The 26,229-nt window shown below is 38.6% G+C and overlaps 1 protein-coding gene across 4 annotated transcripts; it reads right to left on the minus strand.

Annotated features, from left to right (window-relative positions):
- On the minus strand, positions 1-25,866 carry CLUL1 (clusterin like 1). 4 transcript variants are annotated; one of them, XM_039525422.1, is made up of 11 exons: positions 25,808-25,866; positions 25,407-25,575; positions 21,557-21,603; positions 15,172-15,281; positions 13,757-13,905; positions 10,811-10,978; positions 8,727-9,165; positions 6,281-6,418; positions 4,441-4,655; positions 2,884-3,068; positions 1-836 (listed from the first exon to the last, which is right to left on the minus strand). In XM_039525422.1, the coding sequence occupies exons 3-10, from the start codon at positions 21,583-21,585 to the stop codon at positions 2,889-2,891; spliced, it is 1,428 nt and encodes a 475-aa protein (XP_039381356.1). In that variant the 5' UTR covers positions 21,586-21,603; positions 25,407-25,575; positions 25,808-25,866; the 3' UTR covers positions 1-836; positions 2,884-2,888. The 4 variants fall into 4 exon arrangements, with proteins under 4 accessions (XP_039381356.1, XP_039381355.1, XP_039381358.1 ...); XM_039525421.1 differs by lacking the exon at positions 21,557-21,603 and having other exon boundaries at positions 25,407-25,860; XM_039525424.1 differs by lacking the exons at positions 21,557-21,603; positions 25,407-25,575; positions 25,808-25,866 and adding an exon at positions 22,314-22,347.
- Between the last annotated feature and the right edge of the window lie 363 nt (positions 25,867-26,229).

Here is a 26,229-nt window from a genome sequence, read left to right on the forward strand (position 1 = left end):
AAAAAATACAGCTGAGAATGGGGAAATGTTCTTTGGGATATGTACCAATCTTGGTGTGCACAGAAAATGAAACTGAAATCACTCAGAGCTCTGCCTAGGACTGAGTGTATTATAGCATAAGGATTTTAGTTTTTACTATATTTTACACATGACGTTCAAGCAAACATGTAAAATGGACAAAAGCTTTTTTCCAATGAAAATATTTATTGCCCTGTTAAAAAATTACTTTAGTGGCAAACTACAAGTAAACTATGCAAAAAGCTGAAGAATTTGTGCATCACAAATTTAGAAAAAGCCATTTAATGTACATTATAAATGTAAAAGCAACTGGAAGAAGAAACAGAATGCCAGAATACATGTATTAATGTGTTACATATACATTCAGACTCGGTTGATTCAATTTTAGCTGGGTGTACAAGGGATTTAGGCCCTAGTCCTGCAAAGTCTTAAGCATGTGCTTAATTTTAAGCATGCAAGTAATAGCATTTAGGGCAATGGGGACAACTTACATGGTTGAAGCTGAGCATATGCTTACATCTTTGTAAGACTGGGATCATAAGTGATAACCAACAATCACATAATGTACCATACATGTATATAATTTTTCATTTAAAAGGAATACAAATTGACATGGATTTTAATTTGCCATGCAATTAAATTACTGTAAATATTGAATACTTGATGTCACAATACTTATTAAACAATATATTGTTTGTAAGCAAACATTTTAAAACCCTATTCATAGAACAGTTCTCTGTCCACTGAACTTTGGAGTACTTCACTGTAAGGAGAGGATGCTGGATTTGAAGTGGATGATATTCCACAGATCTTCTTGTCTAGAGGGGGAAAAAATAAGGTTTGCATTGTGCAGTTTGTCAGTGACCATAGTGTGTTTTTGAACAAACTGACTTTTTTCTATTTTTGTACTAAAGAAGGGTGTTATATAAACGAATAACATAAATAATGGATACATCTTCCTACTGAGTGAACATACAACACAAAAAAATCCAATTGGTTACACAGTGAAGTGTGTAGTTGTTCTTTTTTTCCTTTTATACAAAGGATCCTCTGGGATTCCCCACTGGTTATTTTCTCTCATGCCATTAAAAGGCCTGTGTGTAGTCATGTACACCTGTGCAAAGTAGATGTAAAATGCTACCATTATGATTTGGTAGCAGTTTATACCATCTTTTCACTCATTTCACTCAGGTATAAGAATGACCACAAATGTGCATTGCACAGGAGGATCAGGTTATGGGACGAGGACTCAGACCTTCCCTATGGGAGTTAAGAGTATTACTATCCCTTCCCAATTTTAGGTTTGGGTGAGGTGAAAAAAGAGTGAATATTGCTAATAGCTATGAAGAAACAACCATGGTGAAATGGGTTGTCTTATTTTCCTGTCAAAAGACTCACTTCTAGGTCAATTTCTGATGTAATGTGCATTTAGGTGCACCAACATAGCCAGACCAGCATGGATGGTAGTCTTGTTTTTATTGTTATGCATAAATTCAAAGACCCAGTTCATCCTCTTCTGCAGGAAGAGATTCTGGGGAAGTAATCCAGTATTGCCAATCCCAAGTGTTCAAAAATCATGAATCAGGCCCCAGAAAATCATGAGATTGCATTTAACATCACGTGATTTTAAAGTATACTAAATACTGTGTTCTTTTTATTTTCCTGCTGGCTTTTGAGCCTTTCTAATGAGCTCAGGCCGTGTTTTCCAGCTTTTTCTCTGTAGACCTGAAATTTTTTTTTAAAAAACAAAAGCTGAGATTCTCAAATAATCATAAACTCCACGACCTGGGCCTTTAAGAAAAACACCCAATATTGCACTGGTGATTAAAATTATGAGTTGGCAACACAAGCAATTTCTGAGAGAATCCCCTCACCCACTCACAAAGATTTCCCCCCACATTGCTCTGTCAAGGATAGGATTTGCCCTCCCCTCCCACCTCATCCCTAGCCAAAGGTCACAGAGCCTGCCCCAGCCTTAGTGGATGCATGGGATGCCAGGTTTATTTGCATAGAGGCCTGTGCCTTCAGAGGTTCTGGCCCTGAGCAGGTCCCTCTCTCAGTGTGACTCCATTGGAACTGTGCAGAGGATGGTTGGGCTCCACAGAGGAAATAATAAGTATCTTTTCTGGATGTTCTCCTCAGGGTTAGAGAACATTATGCATCTTTCCAGCCTGCCCTTCCCTCCTGGAGATCCCTACACCTGCAGTGCAGCCTCTGTGAGACCCAGAGGAGGGAGGATGGCCAAGCCCCCTTCTACACAGATGGTGGGAGGAAACATGTGACACTTCCCCTTTGTATGTGAATCTAGAATATACCCATTAGTTAGAGAGCAGTATTTATCCCAAGACTGTATGGCACAATATTACAACGAGCTCTTACAAGTCACTACATCTGTTCTGAATTTGTCCTTCTCTATGTTTAAAAAGTGTCAAGCACAGCAAGATGACCTAAACTATGATCAGACGAATTAGCAGTCTTTTATCTTCGATTAATGGACATGAAGGCATGGTATTTAATGCCAGAGCCCTGGTGTGCTGTTCTGTAGTTGTGACACAGTTATCTTTGGACCAAACACTTGCCTCAGTATTATCTTGTTCTAGATATTATTTAGAGCTGGAGGCTCTAATATATAAATAAGTGTGGTCTATGGATATTAGCACGACAGGTCTGAATTTTACAGACCAAAACACTAAGCATTTGGTTTTATTTTTCATATCACTTTTATCTTCCATCTATCTAATGGAGATACAGGCATAGACTGTATCATGGACCTAATCCTATTCCAACTTAAATCCATTGCAATGCAGAAAAAATAGGTGGATGCTACTAAGTTTTAAATTCACTATACAAAGAGAAACAACTTACCGTCCTTAAAAATTCTGCTTGTAAAGTTGCAAAGCTTTCCCAGCTACAAATTCAATGAATTCAGAGCTCCCTATAACTAAATCATGAGGAACCTTAATTGTGAAAGTAGGTGAAGTCAGAATATTCACATGCACCACTGTTTCATTCAGACTGGAAGAATCTGTTCCTTGGACACTTGGTGACACCTGAAATAGAATAACCTGGTTTGGTTACTGTAACCCAGTACACTTTGTCAATTTGTTAATACCTGTTTTGCATCCTCTCACTTTTAGAATGAAAAATGAAAAGGGAGGGCCTTTTTAAACACGGGTATTTTCACTAGTGGCTTTCTTCTAAAGTGAGCGTTAGCTTTTTAGGTTCATGTCAATATACATTTTGGCACGGGTGGCAATAATGCAGGTGTGGCAGTAATGCACTGCACCACCATGATGGAGATGTGCATATTAATGTTTGTACAGTGCTTTATTCATGCTAAGTATTGTTGCATTAAAAAAAAAAGTCTGTCTTCTTATTTCTTAGACACATGACAATAAGGGGCCAAAATTGCAAACATACAGGAGTTGTTCTATTAATTTCAGTGGATGATTCATGTGATTAGTTACTCATGCTGGCATGTTTACAGAATCACACTCAAGTTTTGCCTTTGTATTTCCCAAAGCAGACAATTGGAAGTCAGGCTGAAAAAATGTTCAGAAGTATTGTTTGTCCTCTGTGTTCCTCTTTTTGCATTTTTCTTAAACAAAAGGCAACTGTACTATATTGAGTCTACCAGTGTGAGGGGTTGTCTTAGGACTAAAGCCCTCAGAAACTGGAATACAGTCAAATTTTTTTACATGATCAAACCATATAATACTGGGAAAAATAAGAGCCCAGTCCTGAGAGATGCTATGGAGGAAAGAGTATGTGCTCACTGTGCAGTGGTAATGGCATAGCCAATGATTCTACATAGAGTCAATGTAGAGATAACAGCAGGCTCACAGCAGTGTTTTGCAAAAAGAGAGAAGGATTTGTCCCTGTAACAGTACTAGTTAGTATTATTTATTCTTGTTTTATCATCATGTGAAAGAGCTCTGGTTATTTATAAGGTATTTACTGGATTATTTTTGTGTGCCATGCAACCGATGTAATAAAATTCTTTACATTTTCGATACTTGGAGCTCTAATTTTGTTATACTGATCTAATAAAGATGTATGTGTTCTGTGTTACCCCTTGGCAGAGCCTCCCTTCTTCTGGAAAGGTAATCTGGGGGCAATCAAACCTATTAGTGCCAATTTACTCCTGTCAGGCAGTGATCTAGGTTGGCCCTGTCAGTTATTCATCAAACTAAAAGGATTTAGAGTAGAACAGTTTCTAATCTCTGGAGTTTTAGATCATCAAGGGATTATCAAGTATATTTAAAATCAACCTTAGTAAGAGTTTGATGTTTTAAAGACCAAAAATAACACACAAAACACACACTATCCTCCCAACTTGTCCTGAAGCTTAAGGGTGAATGAAATATAGAACACAGGCATCACTGTGCAATAGTTACTTCCCTTTTAAGAACTAGCCTTTACCTTTACTATATTGAAAATGTTTTCTGGTCCGATGGTCATGTTGGATAGTTCTGACACCCACCCGAACCTTTCTTTCATTTTGCTCAACAAGTAGGAAGTGTCTTCTGTGTGACGCTGAATCACCTGGAGGATCTGCTCATACTGTTCACCCGAGATATTAACCAGCTTAAAGGCTTCATCAAACTTTATGTGTAGTTCAGGGACATTTGGACAGTCTGGTTTAAAAAAAACAGACATCAAGCTTTATTGGAAAGCATTCATTTTTTACACATGTATGTGTATAAAAGTACAGATTTGGGTTCTATTTCTAGTATGGGTTTTAAAAAAAAATCCAAAGTAATTTTAGCTGAAGTATTTCAATGAGTTTAGGTTAGATACATGACACCTAGAGTCATTTATCCTTTATAGTAACTGGACACTGTGGTATGCTAAATAAAAACCTTGCCATTACAACATATAGAGATTTATGTTAGTGTATAAATTGGCTATCATTTCCTTTAATTGCCTGTAGCGCTTAATCTGTTCATTGCAAGTGAGCCTATAATACATGCTGTTAGCTTTTATTACTGTTGAATTTTAAGGCCTAATTTTATTTCAGAGGAGCAATAAACATTAGTATGTAACAAGACTAAACTGTTACTGAACTTGTAGATGTAAGCATAATGATAGCTTTTTAGGTTCTGTAAACAGCTATGCTCATTGCACATGAGATTAGAATGTGGCCCACAAAGTACCATTAAAAACCCCTTCAGAGAACTCTTTGTCACTATAATTTTAATTTCTGTGCTAGTAAATAAAATTGGCCCAATCCTAACATCATTAAAACTCCCAGTGAAGTCTCTCAAACTGATCAGTCACATTTGTATTTCTTGTTTCTCATTCAGTATTTTGGATTGCTATATTTTTAATTATAGAGGGGGGTGCTTATAAGGCATCACTATGGTTTTTAAGGCATCACTAGTTTGGGAGAAGATGGGGTGGGGTGGCTACAGAGCAGGGCCAGCTCCAGGCACCAGTGCAGGAAGCACGTGCCTGAGGCGGCACATGCTAAGGGGTGGCATTCCGTCCATTTTTGGGGCGGCACAGTCCAGGTGGCTTTATTTTTTTCTTTTTGCTTCGGCAGTTCGGGTGGCTTTTTTTTTTCTTTCTTTCTTTTTTTCTTTTCTTGGGGCGGCAAAAATGGTAGAGCCGGCCCTGCTACATAGATACCACCCAGCAGCAGGAGTCTCCATAGCAATTCTGGCTGATTCAGCCAGAATTCCTCTAAAGTCTCTTGGAGAGTGTGCCAGAGCTCTGCCACCCTTTTACATAGTACAATGTGCCTTCTCCGTTACCACTCACCAGCTCAGCTCTGCTTTCACTTTTCACTTTCCCTTTGAGGAAATGAATCCCAAGTAAAATTACGCCTGGCACTGTGCCAGAGCACACAGAGCATGGAACGGTTTAGAGTCACCTTGTAACCCCTCTGCAATATTGCACCCAAGCAGGCCCGATCACATCTGGCCCCTTGTTTTCTCTGGAGGATGGCATCTTTACCAATAGAATACATACTATCTTGGTGTGGAACATCACTTTGGAAATGAGGCAAGAGTATTAACAACTGAGTTATACTGACACTGTGTGGAGACATTGGGGAAGGGGAAATGAAATCATTTGGATCAACTCTGTGGCTTTTGAATTCACAGTAATAGTAAATCTGCAGAAGCTGAAAGTTAATTCCAAAAATATGTAGATATGACAGTAGAAAATTATAGCACCAATATCTGCAAAAAAGAAAGAAAGGTCCCTGCTTCATCATGGACAAGATATTATAGAAACACACTAGAAAATAATGATTTACCTCTCATCAGGTTATCCTGACATTTCTGGCATCTCTCATGAAACTGTGGGCATCCTGATGAATTCTGACGGAGCTCTTTACACAGAGCTCTCTTGTGTCCTGGTATGATCTTTGAAAACATGCCACTTTTGTCAGAATCTAGAGTGAATATACAGTATAAAGTGAGCCCACTGAAGTTAGGGGCCTGTTGATATCTTCTTATTGCTGTTTCCTACTCCATTGTTTTTTTCCAATAAAACTTCCAGGCCTGAATTCAAAATGAATGAGCATAAGACCAGAACAATAGTAACCAAAGCATGCTTCCCTTGAAACAGTATGTGTCACTATCATATGATCCCTTATAAAAATATACCAAATTTTTCTGCATGAACATGGTTCTCAATCCTGTAGAACATGGTTCTCAATCCTCAGGTTGCGACTTCCAAGGATGTAATTAACTGGTCAAGAGGGGTTGCAACCACTGTCCCTTTATTTACTGCTAGATAAGAGTGGGCTCACAAAACTGATTACTGTGATAATATGTGGTCAATTATATGGAAAGATTGAGAACCACTGCTGTAGAGTAATCTAGCTTTTTTTTAAATAAGGGATTTTCTTTTTAGACAAGTACTAGCATATATTTAGTTTAAATAATGATTGTTTCTCCCTTAACATTATTAAAATATGAAGAATATTTTTATATGTACTCTTGAAATTTTCATATTTTGGACTCAAGATTGTGTCCATTAAAACTAAAACTCCCTTTTCTTTTTAGAGAGCTCAGTTTTCCTGTAGAAGTATATCTGGAATATTTTTCCCTTTCTTGTTTATTTAAAGAAAAAAGCTGTCAGGGAGTTCATACCAAACTACTCATATTCATGGGCTGCAAAAGAGAGTCCATGCACTGATACCTTTCTGAGTTGTGTACTTTAATTTGAAATTGTCTTTAAAAAACCAATATCTTCCATAGTTTGCTCTGTGTGGCTCAAAAGATTCAACCAACAGAAGTTGGTCGAATAAATGATAAACTTCACCTACATTGTCTCTTTAAAAAACTGAAACATGCAAACATACTTACTTTTTTAGTTGGTCCCTTCAGTCTGCCAACCAATACATCATCAGATGTCATTTATTAGGCTACTTGTTGGCTTTGATTCTGCTAAAATGGAGGTCTTTTAAGAAAAAAAGGTATACATACCAAAAATGTATAATAATATATTTTTAATTATTTAAGATATTTTAAAGAACCATGACATGGTTTCAGATCTTGTCCTAAAAGATCTAAACTCTTGGTGAGTAATTTTAAAAACCAATATGCTAGAGGCCAAAGCTAAAAGTTGTCCATTCCAATAATTTAGAAACATGAGTTTTGCTCTACCAGAGTGTATCATTGGATCATCTTGTCTGATATTATGCCTTCAGCAGTGGCCTATAACTTTGATGCTTCAGAGTGAGGCAAATCAAGTCTTATAAACAAATGCTCCTGGCCAATTGTATAATTGCCTGGTTCAACATGTGGCTGTTTGATACATATGCTGCACATGATGTCAGCTAACTCAGTGAGAAAGCAACTAACTAAAAGCACTCCCCAATCCACACCTTTTTGTGTTTGTTTTATAGTGCGCAAAGTTACAGAAAGTTACTGACGGCAGAGAGCAAAGCCCTCGTCTTTCTCTCCCCGGTTGCTGATCAACTTTGCAACCCAAAGTTGCACTCTGTTTTTGCAAATCATTACTGCTGCAGAAAGTTTGACTATCTCCTCTGCATGGTTATAAATGGAGTGTGGGTAGTGTCAACAGCCTGTCTTATGACGCTCTCCTCCACTCCTCACCCTTGAAAACTGTTGTCATCCCCTCAAAAACAAACAAACTTAACTGTCCTAAATGGAATTCTTCCCATTTGCTGGAGCCCTTCATGTCTTTATTTCTTGTTGGCACATTAGATGCCTGTTACAGCTACAAGCAGGTCTCACAACTGACTGACACATCTATTTCCTTAAATTTTGTAAGGGCTGGTGACGTGTCTTAACCTTTTAGGAGCAATGGAAGCACATCAGCACAGTATGTGGTTCTTCCTGATTAATGTTGAGATCAGATTTGTCAGTCAGCCACATGAAAATCCAAATCTGCACTGAACACCCAGGAATTCCTGCAAATGCTTTGAGAATTATTATAGGAATCAGGCTCTATGGAGACAGTAGCATAAGCCCTTAACTAGCATTCTATGGACCTGGAGGATTTGGCATTCTGTCTTTTTATTTTATTATTCCAAATTTTAATTTGGCCAATAAATTTATGTTTGACCCATATCTGCTTATCCAAGAGGGTTTTCAGACCTTATCACAACATGTGTTATGCTATTTATAGCCTCAAACTGAATTGCTAACCATTTAATAACTATTGCTAACACTTGTGAAAGTTTGATGTTATTGGTACCAAAGTCTGTTTTAACTTCTTCTAACACTTGCCTTTGGCTTGTTCTGGCAAATCTCTTGTATTGTCTGTGTATTCATCAAATGCTTCAGTAATCACCTCGCTGATACCTTCAAACAGAGTCTTGCTGAAGTCAAAAAATACCTGAAGGAAGCCTGGCATACCCCAGTCTTTCTGCAAACCACTGTTTCTTATAGGCTCCTCGGGGAAAGCAGGCAGATAGTAAGGCTCAGTTAAGTCCGGATCAGACATGAAATATATTTGAAAAGATTGATCAAATTCTTTTTGCATCTGTTTGAAAAAAGCAAAGCTTTTATCAAATATTGTGCTCACATCCGATAACAGCTGGCTAAATAAATCTTCCATTTGTACTAACTGGGCGTCTTCTTTCTCGGGCTTTTCATTTAACTGGAGATCTTGATCCTCATGAAAAGTAAAAGTCAACGGAGACATTTTCCTGAAAAAATCTTCAACCTGTATATGCAAAAATATATCGACTGTCAGACAAGTTATCAGATCTTCATCCTCTTAGGGCAGCTGCTATAAAGAATTTCTTCAACTGTTCAGAGATGAAGGGAATGCATCCCTAATTAGTCAACAGGGTGTTAATATTTACACTAAATCCCCACTAAAGAGGATGTCTGTCTTTGAACCAGTTGGCCTCTAATTTACTGAGCCATTCAGTTCGTGTTAATAGTTGCAACAGGGCCCCAAAATTAAATCTGGGCATCACTAACAAACTTTGGTCTTCATCTGAGAATCACCTTTGTGAGCTGCATTATAGTAATGTAGTAAATACATGTTGAACAGAAGGCAATTGTTCTTTCTCTGCTGTTCAGATATCAACAATTCTCTCCCCAAGGCCCAAACCCTCAAGTTCTTACTCTGGTCACAATAAGGTGACCAGATGTCCCGATTTTATAGAGACAGTCCTGATTTTTGGGTCTTTTTCTTATATAGGCTCCTATTACCCCCCACCCCGTCTCGATTTTTCACACTTGCTGTCTGGTCACCCTAGGCTACAACCTTTGAAATCAGTGGATGATTGGCCCAAGAAAGAACTTCAGAATTTGGCCTCAAATACACATTGCTTCCTTGTTTTTAAATTTGTTTTTTATCAATATAAGCTTGTCATTACAACTACCAATGTGACGATTTCATTGAACCCATAGAGTTCACTGTGGAGATTACCAAAATAATGCCAAAGACAGCATGATGCTACAGTGTGTGTGTATTTAAAGTAGGATACGACTCTAAAAAATATTACTTTGTAAAAATGGCATGATGGGGTTTGAAGTTTGTTGTCTCTTAGTGCCTTTCAGAACAACTGTGCTCTTTTAACCAGTAAAAAATAAATAGCAAACATGCCCTCGGAGTTGAAAAGCAAACTGTGTTCTTTCTGAGTTGTGCATTATCATTAGTAACTCTGGCTCAGCTGAGGTGTATTCAGATGAAGTTAAGGTGTAATTGAAATGTATGCTTTGAGGTAAAGATTTTGCAGTTAGAATTTAGATAACAATTCTGTTGATGATGAACATGCCAAGAAAAAATCTATCTTTTCTCTCAGAACTGTGTTGGCTCTGAAGTGCTAACAGGAGTTAAAAGTAGTAAAAAACTTATCTTTGCTTCAAAAGTAGTAGACATGACATGGAATAAACATATGAAGGAGAACTGTTGTGTAGGAAGAAGCAGTTTTTTAAATGGTCACTTTATTGATCATAACCACAGTTTAAGATGTGTTGTTTCTCAGAAGAAAAACAAAAGTTGTGGTATTTTTCACAAATAATTACTGAACATCTTAATTCAAATTCTACTGTGGGTTGCACCATTATAAATCTGGAGTAACTCCACTGAAGCAAATTACTCCATTATTTCAGTGGAGTCACTCCTGAGTTACACCAGTGTCACAGAATAGGCTTAATGTGCAGTGAACTGAAGCCAAATGAGATCTGTTCTGCCCAAGTCCATGATTCCAGATCCCAATGTCAAATTGTTTTTGATTACCCAGTACTAATGGCATATCTGCCCATTTGAGAAAACAAGATGTGCTCACTTAAAAGGGTTAGGTGAAGCAGCAACTAAAGGAAGAGTGCTTGCCGGAGGCTGACTTTCTTCTTACCTTACTTGTAAATGTTGACAAACCATGCTGGCAGGTTGTATAAAATCTCATGCAGTTACTTTCTAAACAAGTTTTACATTCATCCCAGAGATTTCTCAGAGACACCTGACATTGTCTTTCTTCTTCCTCTAATTGTTCTTTCACTTCGTCCATAAGCCGCAGAGCTTCCTAATTGAGAAAAAGGTTCACAATTTGTTCACTTAATTAATTCCAGTTTTCACATTAGTGAAACACTCATCCTAGCCCACCAGTAATTAAGTTCTCTGTTGTTATTTGTGGTTTATCCTTCATCCCTAACAAAGGGCCAGATAGCCCCTCTGCCTGAATTGCATGTGGAGGAGGCTGGAAACTCTGTAAAGTTCCCCTTACATAGTTTCCCTGGTGTCTTTCCCTTACTGGCCATAGCTCACGAAACCCAGTAGATCTCTGAGATCCATTTCTATTTCAGAGGGTATGCTGAGGCCAAGGCTATGGAGAGGCCCCAGTTCAGCCCCTCATGCCTTATAACCTCAAATCTTTATTTTCCCATACAGTATTCCAGAACATTCTCCCATTTAGCTAATATTCCCTTTTGTTCCATTTGTTAATTCTGCATTCCTTCAGCCCAAATATTTCAGTGATCTAAGCTCCTGCTGTCTGTAAACCCCTTCGTTATAAAGAAATATGGAGAAGTATTGAATTTCCCCTCTATTGGCTTTTATTGATTAAAAGCCTGGAGTGAGAGCATTTCTTCCCCTACCATTTGCCAGATGTTAGGAGCTCTTTCTGCACTGCACACATGCATGGTACTTTCTACAGGGTTTGTTCTAATTTATGCTTCATTCTACATGTGTTAGCGCACAAAGCCAAGCACTGATTAGGATAAGCACTTCAAAATGAAGCTGACACTGGAACAGAAGGGAAAGCTCTCTGCACCAGACCGGGGTTAGAGGTGGGTGGCCTCTCTCTGCCAGTGCAGTGCACTTCTTAATACTTTAAATTTCCAAACAAAACTCCAGGTCCTTCGGAAGTACACATGCTCCCCTTAACTTATTTATTAGCCAGGCTTGTTCCTTTCTGGATTCTGGCAGCAGGAGACAGTTGGCTCATTACAATGGGGACAAGGTCCTTGAAAAAGAACTTGTATACACTGTAAGAGCACACTGGGGGCAGGGAGGGGGGTTAACAGCGCTTGTTATTTATGTTATTAATTTTATGTGTCCTCATTTGTGCTATATTTTAATGTAGTCTTGGTTGGTGGGGAAGGATTGCTTTGTAAATAAATCATGATCCTCAGAATAAACAGTACACTGAACACTTTATACAGCACAGCACACAGTTACACTGTCAGATCCTTCTCTCTGCAATTGTATTTTTTCAGTTCCACCAACAGAGTCTAATGGCTGCATTTACTGCAGGACTCATTTCCCACAGCTACTTGAGGGGCAGCCTGGATATGCACAGTCAGCTCTGAGAGGAGATAACATTGTAAAGCAATGACTGCCTTAGAGACTACATCCTTTTAGAGTGTAAATTCATGACGCCCCACTTCCAGTTCAGAACTCCTTATCTGGGGGGTTTATAAACCTATGGAGGGAGTCCACTTTGATGTAATTGTGCCTTGTATAACAACTTGCCTATTTAACCTTTTTTGTTGTTGCTGAACTGCCCTTTTTCTAACTTCTCTTTCTTATATATAAGAAATGTTTTGTACCATGAAAGCTCTATTAATTCTTATATATTTTCATTACTCTTGAATGTGACTTGAATGAAGTAATGCTCATGGACTTTGAGTGCGAATGATGCTCATCCAGTTTGGGAACAGGGCTCTGAATTGTCAGGTTTGAACTAAGGAATCCTAAACTATATAATGGTTTGGATTTTTTCATCTTGAGTATCTGATGCTAGCAGGCGGAAGTCGTAGACAAATGAGGGACATAACTAAAGCTGATCAAATACTGCAAACCTAGTGCCAGCTTTGGCTCAGGAGTGTTGCGCCACATTTTATTTACCCTTTACAACCATTCACATGAACGGTGGTGTATTTGCACAGACTTTTTGGAATGATTGTTCTTCTTATGAATGCACGTAGATCAGGGTATTGGTACATGAACAAGAATTCTTGTTATGTCATTTGTTGGTCTCCTTTTTAAAATGTTTCAGTCCCCAAATCAGTGAGCAAAATTTAGTATTATGTGACACAGATTGCAAATCCCATACTCTGAGTCAAAGGGAAAGTTCACAGATAGCTTATTTATAATGAATAATGCAACAAAACTTGAAAGATGTTATAATTGTCCAACAGATATTTGCGCAATATTATCATTTACTCTTTATATTGCTCTAGCACCTAGAGGGCCTCATTACAATTGGATCCCTGTTTTGCAAACATACATATGGGAAGACCTAGTCTTCTTCCCTAAGAAATTGGCAAATATGAGAGTTAGTATTCTAAATAATATTGAAATGTAATTGTATAGGGCCAGAATGCGGTTCATCTTGTTTTCCAGTACCAGAGAGTAAGGGGACATAAGGCACTCGTTGCACTGGTGTGCCATACTGCTGCTTCTAGTGCTCTGGGAGTAGTAGGCTATGCAGAGCAGCTATGACCCGATCCCCCCATGCAAATGGCTGGGAAGCGGTGGAAGGGGGCAGAAATGAGCAGAGCTTTGACTCTATCTCCCCCAAGGTGCTCAGTGGCGGAGCTGTGTTGCCATGTCGGGAGGCATACACTGCACCAGGCATACATTACCTCCTTCCCCCGGGGGGCATGGAGAAACCAGGAGGGAGATTATGACTTCCTGAATCACAGATTTTTTTTGGCTGTTCAATGGGGAGCATATAATTGTGCCCCTCTTACTATGGGCTGTCTCACAAAGTGAGACATAATGTCTCTGATTGGGACAAGTAACAATATAAAAATGATCATATATAATGCCTTAGATTTTAATTACCATTTACAGTTACCTGCTTTTCTCCACTGCTCTTCTTCAAGGTTTTCATCAGATGTACGTGTTTATCTTCATTTCTTTCCATCATAACTTTCATCTGCTTAACGCCTACCAGAGCTTTCTTTACCTCTTCGTCTACATATTTCTCACCAACTTCAGATAAAACTTAAAAAACAGACCAAATTTTAAAATGAACCAAATTTTAAAATGGGGCCTAATTGCTGTATTGCCGTAATACTCTCTGATAACAAGGGATAATTAAACGGCTCTACATTTCTAAGCAGACAAAAGACTATCTCCCTAGCTGGTGTAAGCTGAAGTTAGCGTTGCTTAGATGACTTACACCAGCTGAGGATTTGGCCCAAAGCCTTCTGTTGATCAGATATATGCTCCTATTGTAGCTTAATGTGATCTAGTTCGGGTTAATCCTCAGCCACCTGTTTCTACTTAGCTGACATATTTATTTTTAATCCTAACTACTTCTCTTAACTTTTTTTTTTAAATATAGTTTAGAAGAATCTTAATTCAATTCCGATAAGAATATAGGGCTTTATCACGCTCCTGCTGAACATCAATGGCAAAATGACCATTGACTTCAGTGGCAACTCAGTTTGGCCCATGTTTTGAAAACAAAAATCATGCTATCATGCTTGAGACATAATCTGTATTTGTTCCCTGTACAGAAATCCCACCGACATCAATGGGAACTACAGAAAACAAGTGAAGTATATGTCACATATGAAATTATAAAATGCACTTTCATACATTATTCTTTTCTCTTTTCATATCTTTCTTTCCTCTCACTTTTTGTCTGATATATGTATGTTTCTTTGCTCCAGTCTGGTTTATATGTTCATAAATGGTCCTTTTTGTAGTAAGCGGCAAAATAAAAAGACTTCCAAAATGCACTCTACATGCTTTTAAACCAAAGTATTTTTACCATTTTAATAACTTTTAACAGCAAAAGGGTCCAGCATATTGTTCTAGAAAACTTGCAAAATTTCGTTTAAACAAATTAAATAAAATAATCCAAACCCTGTTGAATTCAATTTAGTTTTCAGTTTTTACTCCAGTAATTTAAGAAAGACACTATTTAAAAAAATTATACCTGGAAAATAAGAAATAAAAAGGAAAAATGAGCTACCTTCAGTGATCCCTTGTATAGTTTAAATTTTTATGGACCCCTTAAAATGGGAATTTACAATGAATATGTTTTGTGGGTGCTTTATTTCAGCATCACTAGAAACTACCAATGTCACACATCTTAAGGCCCCTCACTTGCAATTGGATCTTCATGGGCAGACTTTTGTGCAGAACCCTATCAACTTCAGTGGGACTCCTTGTGGGAGCAAAAGCCCTCCCATGCAGATCTAATTGCAGAAATGGGCCCAGAAGCTTTCAATCCATACTTAATAGTAAAAGCTTACATACTTTTCAGGTGTTCCCATGGATTGATTTCCTCCTCCTTTATAGGTGCACACTGATGGCCCCTCAGCCATAACAGGTATATCAGAAATAGCCAACACAACTTCATGTTCTCTCTGCATAAGGAGTAGAATAATTAATAGAAGTTAAATGTAAAACATTAGAGACCCATCTTGCAAATGCTTACTATCAAGTGTAGTGCTTATTACCATGAGGAGCAGTTCCATTGGCTTCAGTGGGGCTACTCATATTAGTAAGTGTGAGTCCTAAGATTCTGTAATACAAGTACTGTAATACAAGAGGCTGATCCTGCTACCATGGAATCTGAAAATTTTGCCATTGAAGTCAATGGGCCCAATTCAGGCAACCCATTTCTGCCAAAAATGCCCTTTTTGCTCCTTGTGCTCCATGAAATTACTCGAATAAACATTCTGATGCTCTTTTCTGGGACATCTCAAAGACTGGCCCTTTTTCACTCAATACAAATACAGTAGCTGTAGATCTTGTACAGCACCAATACTAGACTTCAAATGAGCACTCAGAATTATACCTATATAAAAGCAGCAGCAATGTCTGTAAAAATTCTATTTCCAAACTTATTAAATAATGTTAAAAATGTGATTAAAGCCCAACGTCTTGAATATTTTTTCTCTTTTATATAATACACATCTGAATGTTATGATTCATTATAAATTATTATAAAAATAATTAATGTTATGATTAATTAAAACATATTAGTAAAGATCTCTCTTTCTATCCAGCAGGCTGGATTCTGATCACACTTGAAGTAGTGTAAATCCATTGAGTCAAGTGTAAAGTGGTGTAACTGAAATCAGAATCAGGTCCCTTGTTTTTTATATTAGTTTATTATAGAGTATAGTAAATTTATTCAGCTCACTCTTACTTTCTTTCAATTCATAAAAAATCTTAAATACTGACACCACAATGAATTATTTGTACTCATTTTAGTTACTAGTTCAGGAATATACATGTATTTCTACTATATACACATGCCATATTACAAAAGAAAATCTTCTAAGCTATTACTTCTTTCTTCATCTCCAAAAAGGTGGTTCTTTTGTAACCTAATTGTATTTGTCACTGTCATTCAAAATCATGCTAAATGTGTTGAAAGTAAAGAATAGATGTGGCAAGAAATTGGGAAATGAATTAATTATATGAATCAAAAATACATCAATGAACTGAAACATATTTCTATACAGTAAGTTAAGGAAAAATAATTTCATTTACTTTAGTTCCCCTTCATACACAGCTATAGCATAAAGGGGTTTATTTTGTAGTTACAAGTTTTCATTTAATCAAATGAAAGACAATACTTACACTTCTTTTTTTTTAGACAATACACTCTTTCCAAAGCAAGAGTAATGATATCAGTTACAAGTTTATATATAAATTAAAGTATATTTATAGCATGGATTCACTTTTATATTTCCATTAATAGCAGATGAGCAATAACTTTGCAAAGAAGTACAAACTAGTTAACCAAATTAATCTAGAAAATAGCATATATTTACCACTAATACTGAAATATCTCCTTTGTAAAAATTGTTCCCAGCGTCAAGAAGGAATCAGACTGTGTTCTGATCTAATTTTCATGTGTGTCAGGGATTTTGCATGTTCTACTTATCTGATGACAAGGTACTTAATCCTATTAATGAGACATTTTGTGATTAGGCTATAGGATTTCCCTCTGTTTCAGATTTAAGACTTGCCCATGCTTACAAGCAAAAATAAACACTAGAGGGAGTGTTGGACATAACATGGATTTTCTATTTCCCCTTATCTAGTGACCCTAGTATTTTTGACGAGTGGCTTCTTGAATTATTTCCTTTTTAAGTCAGAAAAGATCTACAGCTTGTGGTAGAGGGTATCTGAGTGAATTTATTAAAATTACTTTAGCTAAAAATTATTTCTACCTTTAGTTATTTTAAAATACTTTCATTTTCATATGCTAGAAAAATATCCAGTAAGACAACAACAAAAAACGGCAAATAAAATTCAGGAATCAAGAGAACTCCTGATCCAAATACATATGAGAATGGTCTGATAGGACATGAACACTTTTTATCATTTTGTACATTGTTACAGCTCTATGTTTATACTTGCATGATTTTTAATTACTATGCAAATTAACACGTGCGAAAGATTTGCAGAATCTTAGGTACATATGTTGCTAAATATTGAAATCAAATATTTAAGTTAACTAATAGCATCTCTATGATGTGTTACTGTCAATCTATATTCCACATTGTGATGTGCAAGTGCAGTTCCCTACTGAAGTCAAAGTGGAGGAGAGAAGTGGGAATCCATTAAAATACACAAAATGTAAAAAGTTCTTGTATTGTAATCACATTTTAAAATGTCCTGAATATGTTTTTACCTTAGAGGCCATAACAACTAAATGTCGTGAATGAAAGTCAAGATCAAACATAATCCACACTATTTAGGGAGGTGGTTTTTTGTTTGTTTGTTTTTGTTTTTAAACACATATTTGTACTGGAATCTGCCTCCAGATCTACATTGCAAAACTTAGCCATCTGGGCCAAAAGTTTCTAGAGATTTTCGGTGCCTCCATTTTTGGATGCCCCATTTGAGATACGTTAGCCTGATTTTCAGAAATATTGAGCACTGTGACTGCAATCAAAGTCTGTGGGAACTGCAGGTGTTCAAGTACTCTGAAAAGCAAGTGTTTTAAGTTGGACAGCCAAATCTTAAAACTCCATGAATCGCTGATGTAGTCTGAAAATTTTGGCCTTGGTATATGTTAAATGTTGACTCACTGACAGCAGCATCCCTGCTGAATTACTGATCATTTGTTATTCTGCTATCAGTCAGGAAACATGCCTTTCCAGAGGTCCAGGACTTCTGAGTTCTTGGGGGTGTGGTGTCTGGCCTATCACAGAGAACTCGAGGGAATGAACCAAATACCATAGGATTCACTACTACACATATCCTGTACCCCTGCCTCTTGTGAGAGTTCTGGGTAAGAGCCCACAGCCAGCCTGTCTACTTGGATCAAGTCCTGGTGTCAGGATTTGGCACTCACTGTATCTCCTCCCTTCAATGTCTGTAGAAGCTATGCTCACATAGGCAGAGAGTCTGGACTCTTTAGTGAAGATTTTGAATTGTACATTATTGGCCTGACAGCCCAAACAGGATCCTTATCAGGGAAGATTTTTCTCTCATTTTAATTTTTTTCCCTTTAAAAATGACTATATCCCCTCTCTTTTTCACTTTTTTATTTTCAGTTTGTTCATATGGTGAGTCTAGTGTTGGCCAGTTAAAAGCCAATCGACTCTATCTAGAGAGAAACATATTCCATTCAGTCAAAAATGGTCAGTAGTTATAAGCTTTGTGTGGGTCAACCATGGCAAGTTGGGAGGAAGGAATCCACCCCCACATTGCAGGGACAGTAAAGAGCTGCAATGCCTCTTTCTTCTGAGCCTACACATAGAAGTTTGGAGACATTGGGTCCACCAGTTGCTTATTCACAATAGAACTTCTTGGCAAAAGCCCTGTTTAGGGCTGGTGCCAAGCACTCCTCTGAGGCATTCAGAGTTATGGCCCCACAAGGATATCTATAGTAGGACTTTTATGGTGCTGAAACCCTTGTCTGGTGCAGAGTTCCTTGTGCATGTCTTCCTTTGAAGAGTCAACATCACACATTAGCCATACATTATAGTACCCTGGATGTTACATCTCCTTAGAAATTACACAAATTTTACTGAGAAATGTTTGTTTATGTTTTACTAACCCATTATGTAGTCTAAACACAAATGGGGATTAGTTTCATGTTCTTCATTTTCTATGAGGAAAATAAAATCTGGCCTTTGGCTTTTTTATTATTTACAAGTATATAATGGCAAAGTGATGGGCTAAGCAGCCAAGGGATCTCTAGAGAGAAATTCAGCTGATTGGGAAAAGAAAAAAAATCAGTTAATTTAGCAAAATATAGGATGGCAAGTTAAGATGAAACAGGAAATAAAGAAATATTGGCATGGATGAGGACAAGGGTCAATATTAGATCATTTGGAAAAATCAAATATTTTATCAGAGTTAATCTAAAGCAGGGGTCCCTTTTTCTTTCAGATCCTCCCCCCAACATGCTATAAGAACTCCAGGGCCCAGTGGCAGGGGGTGGGTGGGAAGGGTCCTTGGGGCTTCAGCCACAGAATGGGGGGCTTGGGGCTCTGGACTTCAGCCACCAGGCAAAGGAGGCCCTTGGGGCTTCAGCCCTATGGGGTGCCGCCGTTTCAGGGGGGGAGCTCAGGGCTTCAGTCCCTTGGGGGCATTGTGGTTCTGGGCTTTAGACAGTGTGGGTGCCGGGACTCCGGGCTTCAGCCCTGCTGGGGTGCCAAGGCTCTGGGCTTCAGCCCCGTGGTTCCGCCTTAAGCCCCATGGGGAGTGCCGGTTTGGGACTTTAGTCCCTGTGGGAGTGCCGGGGCTTGGGGCTCCCTGTGGCTCCATTCCTGGTTTCAGCCCCATGGGGGCGCCAGGCTTCTGCCGTGGGACCCTGTGGTCCCCTGGAACCAGCTCAGCCCCCAAGGGACCGCAGACCCCTGGTTGAGAACCACTGATCTAAAGAACTAAGTTTTGGATTGAGGAGACTCCAAAGGACTCATCATTTCACACTTGAGAAAGTCCTGTTATTAATGTGCAGTCCTACTAATCTCAAAGCAGCACTCTGGAGTTTTAACTTTGCAAACTTTACACAAATTTTATCAGCAAGTTTCATAACTTTACTTTCTTAACTCTTCAGGTTCTATCTGCCCTGTCCTATTATGAACATTTCAAACCTTTCTGAACTTGGGCTGACAAATCTTCTATGTGTTGCCTACAGTTTGCAGTGGTCTTTCTCATAATACTGCAATCTTGACTTTGGACAATATATTCATCCACAACATATCATTTTTTACCACACTATTATTACCCTGTTCAGTTTTTACATTGCATTGAATGCACTACATCTATAACAAGAAAATTTCTGTAACATCCTAAAATTCAGCCCACATTTCTGCTACTATTAATCATTGAATGATTCTGAAACACTTATTCATGCCTCTAGGCCCATTGGGACTATTTGTATGAGTAAAGGATTGCAGGGTTGGGCTGTTTTTCATAGTCTGAAATCCCACTAATGCTATATTTTATCAAAATAAATATGTTACAATTAGGGCTGGTCAAAACATTTCAAATGAAACATTTTCCTGTTTGAAAATGGGGTTTCAGCTAAATTGAAATTTTCCACAAGATAGGATTGATTTGGGGGGAATTTTATGTTCAGAAAGTTCAAATGAAATATTTCACTTCAGGGTTGGTAGGCATTAATCTCTGTAAGCCTGAGCTACCGTAGTGATTCATGGGCGTTGTAGCTGAGTTCCTTGTGCCCTCATTTTGCACTATGGGCCCTTCTCCCTAGCCAGATAACAATTCCCATTGTGCACCACAGTTTATCCCTGTTATTGATCCATTAGATGTAATAATGTAAATCTGTTAAGATTATTTCAACTTTTTGCCTTGACTCAGGACAAAAACAAATGTTGAAATATAGGAATTTCCTGCAGTATGGAGTCATTGTAAGTTTCTTTCATTTACATTGTATGAACATAATTTGTTCATAGTATAGAAGAGTTGCTTTCATACCAGGCATCTTCAAACTCCTACTTGGGATAGCCTACAGGTCTAAACACCAAGTCTGGAATATCTATACTCTCTTAACTAGGCAGTATCAACCTAGTCTTTCAGGATCAATAAATTAAGTGCTATATAATGACATCAAAGATCCCAAGGTTCTTTTAAGAAATAGATCCTGATCCTGCAAAAACTTATGTGTAACCTTAAACATGTGACTTGAATTGAAGTGGAATCCAATGGAATGTCAAGGGGCACACTCATGTGCTTAAGGTTAAGAACATGTGAATGTTTTTGCAGGGTTGGAGCCTTAATGGGTTTTTTGTGTAGAATGGGTAGTAAACTTTCAAATAGTTTGTGAGCCCTCTAGTGGCCCTCTCTGTCTTCTGTGTTTCAGAAGCCACCAGAACCCTGCCAGAGGAGCAGCGTATATGTGTTGCTAGGCCCTGAATGTTATATATATTTAGTAAACATGGTTATTTGGACCCCACTGTGCCCAGGGGGCTTCCCTCACACTAGGTATAATGTGTAAAGAGCAAAAGACACAAGAGGTTTTGCCAGGGTCTCTGGCTAACATTTCTCCTTCACACACTAATGTGTACAATGATGTGTACAGGTGGGTTGCTCTATTTCATGGTGACAGATTTATATTAGGTAAAGTGATTTGCAGCCATTCAGACTGGAAATTGATATATAAATAGTATAAATATAATTCAAATTTAAGATCAACGTTTCTTACCTTAGAACTGACAGTCTGTTAGGAGACATCCTCTAGATTCCAAGCATCTAAAGGGGAAGGAAGGGGAGGGAATCTATCACTCCCCTGATGAATTCTTTTTTTTAAGCCACCCAGGGCTTTGGCATAATACTCTAAATACCAGTCCCAGCAATAAATGCTATTCAGAAAGGTATGGAAATCTCTTGTTAGTATCTTCCACAAAGCTGTTACACAGAAAAAGGGAGCCATTGTCTCCTAAAGCATTAGCAAAATGCTGCATTATGTTTATTGAATGGAGAAAGACAAATGTATTAGGTAAAGGAGTTTAAAAACATTAAAGGGGTATTATAAACACCTGAAAAGTGATACAATATGTAGCTGAAATCTGAAAGTATACTATGGTGTCTTCAGAAATTGTGTCTGGAATATCAGCTAACTGTTGAAGTTGGAAAAATACCATTACAAATGTTATGTTATCAGCAGGAGAGATCAAAGCCAGTGCAAGGATAACAAAATGAGTTAGGAACTATTTATTCCAAACCTATGAGGCAAGTCTGCATGGAGCAGTTATACAAATAGATTTCAGGAAGCATTTAATATGAAAATGCTAAAGTTTTCAACCAGATGTTTTGTGAGGGTTTAGTTTCAAGCTTCCCTAGGATAGTTAAAACAAAGAAGTTTTATTACATGCAGTCATGTAATAAATCAGCTTTGGGGGTGACACTGAAAGGGACAGGTTAGAATGAAACCATGTTGCATGCTCATCTGCTTCACTTACACATGTATTCTGCATTCAGCTCAGTATCAGCTACTCCTGGAATTGCTACTTATTGGAAACAACCCTGGTGTTTAATGAACTGAAGATGAGTGAATTAGTGCCTGATCCTGTGAGGATCCTGAGAGGTGCTGCTAATTGCACTCAGCTGCTTGAGATGTAGTTGAGAGCACTCAGTACTTTGTAGGATCAGGCCTTAATAACAATCAGTGAAGACCACTGGAAATTGCTTTTAAAAAGTCTTTGGCTAGACTCTTGGGTACTTGCTTCTGTTGAACTCAGGGTGAAACCTGTTCTAGTGCCTGAGGGAGAGGATGCACAAAGAGGGATGTGTAGAGATAAAGTTTCCTCAATATGTCCAGTAAGAAGACAATCACAACTCCATACTTTGTTGTGAAAAGGAAATGGAGTTGTTTCAGGAAGCAGAGCTGGAATGCAGCCTGAAGCTGAACTTTCCCCCTATTCATTAAAATATTAGCTAAAGTTTCTAAAGAGTTTCACTGCAAATTAGAATTAATGATTTTATGCATCTAGAAGTTCTTGTCCAATTACCATCTTGTATGTTTTTACAGCTGTCTCTTATATACATGCTATGCTACCCATAACATCTGTTTCATAATACCAAAAGAGGTTCTATGATAGAAATATTGGCTTGAGTGATCAGGAGGCGGTGAGGGAGATGAATCCTCTAAGCAAGAGGGAGAAAAAGAAACACAAAGGAAGATAGAGAGAGAGAGAGAAGGAGACAAAAGAAGCAAAAAAAGGGGAAATGAGAAAGAAAGAGGGTGGAGTTCACAAAGCACCAGAATTTAAAAGGAAATCATTTTTAAGGATGAACAGGCTATGCAGTTATACAATGTACAGTACATTGCCATGTCACCTACAAATAAGAAATAATTCATCCAAACAACAAAAAATTGAAAAGTATTGATCAACGTGTGCATAAAAACCCGAGTAACTGTGTAACCTTTGCAGTTCCTCACCCGTCTTCCCCATCTAACTTTACTTCTTGGGTCACATCTTTAGTCAGATAGTAAAATTTTTAGGTCAAAGACTTTGGTGTTTGTTTGTGCTCTGAAGTGCCCAGCACACTTTTGGACACCATAAAATAAAAAATAAGTATTATAAATCTTCAACACAGAGGCTGCACAACCCTGCTTTTTCCTGCACAAATTTGCCAAGCCAACTACCAGATTTGTGCGTGCAAAAATTCTGGTTTACAGGGGTATAGATAGGTTCTGAATATACAAACTGAAGCACAAGTTAGGTCACAAATCAGTGTGTTTTACATGTCCCTTGCTGTTTCTGATCCACATAGGATGTGAGACAGTTACAGCCCCTAGCTATTGTCTGGCTGTTTAGCTCAAGCTGTAGAAATGAATGCTTATTGCTCTAGAGATCCCCTGTTCAATTTCCAGAGTGAACTAAGATAGCAACTGTCACATGTAAATCAGAAGCCTGATGAAAACTTGGATCAATGTGTTACATTCATAAAATGTAGAAGAAAACTCTTGTGTGAAGCATAAATTAATAGAATTTATAATTAGACTTGAACATTTTTAAAATCTGGTTTAGTTGTTCTTTGGTATTAAGTTACATTCAGAATTTTGGGACAGCTACATAAACTGGTGTCTAGTGCAACATTAGACATTTTCAGTTCTAGGCAGGTGGCCAATGGCCAGTAGGGATTACAGATATCAATATTATTTTTTCTTTTGTTTTATTCACATAACTTACTACAAAGAAAAAACCCTGCTGAATGATTCACATCCAGCCATTGGTGAACACAGCTAGTCTGTGTGACCGTATGTTTTTATATTGTTGCTCTAGTCCCTTCCCCTTTGTCTGTTGCACCCACTTGTATTGAATCTTAAACTAGGTCAAACTCTTCAGGGCAAGAACTATGAGCTAGATTCACCCCTGGACAGGCACAAAGGCCACTACAGGGGCAGAGAGGAGGAAGGTTGTATCTCCCATATTCTGCTCCTGCCTGGCGCAGGTTAGGGCATTCTTCAGGGCTGCTCTAGCTCGTGTCCCTCCCTAGCCTTTATGAGCCATTGCACGAATGCAGAATCATCACCATGTGAGATTGCCCTGGCCACTCATCCCCTTGCAAGGGCCTCTGGTAGGAGCAGGAATGCAGAGCCAGCAGAGCTACCTCTGTGCCTCCTGTAGATGGCCACCTGCATACAGATTAGACTGTCCTGCAGCCGTTTTGTTCTATGAATAAGCTTGTTCAAAAAGGCCAGACTGCAGAGATAAATTTCTCCATGTGACTTAGGTTATGTTTGCACTACGGACCTTATAGTGGCACAGCCACTGTCAGGTCTCCCATGTAGCCTCTCAAACCCACTCCCAACGAGTGACAGTAGCTATGTTGGTGAAACTTTTGTTGATCAGAGGGGTGTTTTTTTCACACCCCGGTCAACAAAAGTTTTATGGACAAAAGTGCTAGTGTAGACATAGCCTTAGTATGTATTTGTACAGTAACTAGTATGATGAGCCCCCGAGTCCAGCTGGGATTTCTGGGTGCTGCTGTAATACAAATAATAATACAATTCACATAGATTCATGAGTATTTTCAAGTTTTACCCCAGTCAATAGCCCATCTTTGCTATGGCCCACAGCTTCCACCCTTCCCCCATAAGGCTGGGAAATTGTAAAATCCTACTCAGACTTTTCTGAATTTCCCATAGGAAAAGTTCACCAGCATCAGAGTGAAAACATCTTATGGCTGCAAAATTACTTGATTTCTCACAAATACTCAAAAGCGAGCTTCTGCAATGTTTTGCTAGCAATGAGGATATAGTTGTACAACCCTGCCAGTGTCTCTTGTTTGTATGATTCTGCTGCTACTTTTCACAGCCAGGGATTGTAGCCTGAACTGAAGCCCTGTGGATGAAGCCATGTGGCAGAGCTGGGGGTCAGTGCCTGAAATGCTGAGGCTGGAGACGGGTGTTGGCGCCCAAAGCCCCATGGCTGAAGCCTGGTCTGCACAGCGAGGCTCCCTAAGTCCTGCCACTGGAGCCCGCCTCCCAACCACCCCAGGGCGGAAGGCCCACTACCCCCGCCCCATAGGTAGAGAAGAGGACTCACCTTGCTCCTGCAGCATTGTGCCCCACCTGTCTCCAGGGGCGGTGCAGGGCTGCACCTCCAGGAGCAACAGAGAGGGAGGTGGAGAGGCCAATGCTTTGCCCTGCCCCTGCTCCCTCACCACTGATACAAGAGATTTTGCTTTTACCTGTTCTGAAAAACCTTGCAGCACCTAGGACAGAGATATGCAGAGGGGGAAAACTAGTGAGGGGTTTAAAAACATTGTGAAAATCACCTCTCCAAATTTGCATAACAATGGTGGTGACAGTATCATAATGCTTTAGCTTAGAATGATAGAATTATAGCTTTAGATAAGTAATAATTCATGATAATTTATAGTGAAAAATCCAAAATAGCTACTGCAATAATTCTCTATTAGAAACATCAAAATGAAGGACACAGACTAAATTGACTAATAACAGATAAGAGATAAGGGTGAAATAGAGTTCAACAAGCATGACTCAGCTTCCTCTCCAAAATGCCTGAAGGGTGGAGCTAGGAGGAGAAATTATGCTAATAGCTAGAAGGAGGATCAAGACAGGATTAGGGTCTATGCTAATAAATTCAAGTTGATTGGCTGAGCTGGTATAATTAGGCAGGGAGGATCTATGCTGATTTCTGAGCTTGGAAAAGCAACCAATCAGAGAAGGCTAGGGACTGAATATAAGGCTGACAACCAACAGGCTGCTGTTTGGGTGTGAGCTGAGGAGAAGGAAGAAGTAGAAGATTTGAGAAGATAGCAACAGCAGTTGAAGAAACAGCAGCAGATCTGAGACAGCAACAGCAATTTATGTGGACAGGACAGAAGGATGGACCCTAGATGGTT

Source organism: Mauremys reevesii, linkage group 2, assembly GCF_016161935.1.
Source record: "Mauremys reevesii isolate NIE-2019 linkage group 2, ASM1616193v1, whole genome shotgun sequence".
Taxonomy (NCBI): Eukaryota; Metazoa; Chordata; order Testudines; family Geoemydidae; genus Mauremys; species Mauremys reevesii.

Coding starts and splice junctions, on each gene's coding strand:
- CLUL1 (XM_039525421.1), bottom strand. CDS start 25,654: ATGCAAATTTGGAGAGGTGATTTTCACAATGTTTTTAAACCCCTCACT. Junction 15,282..25,406: donor CACAATGCTGCAGGAGCAAG/GTGAGTCCTCTT, acceptor CTCCTTATGCAG/AGAGAACATGAAGTTGTGTT. Junction 3,069..4,440: donor ACATTTTCAATATAGTAAAG/GTAAAGGCTAGT, acceptor ATTCTATTTCAG/GTGTCACCAAGTGTCCAAGG.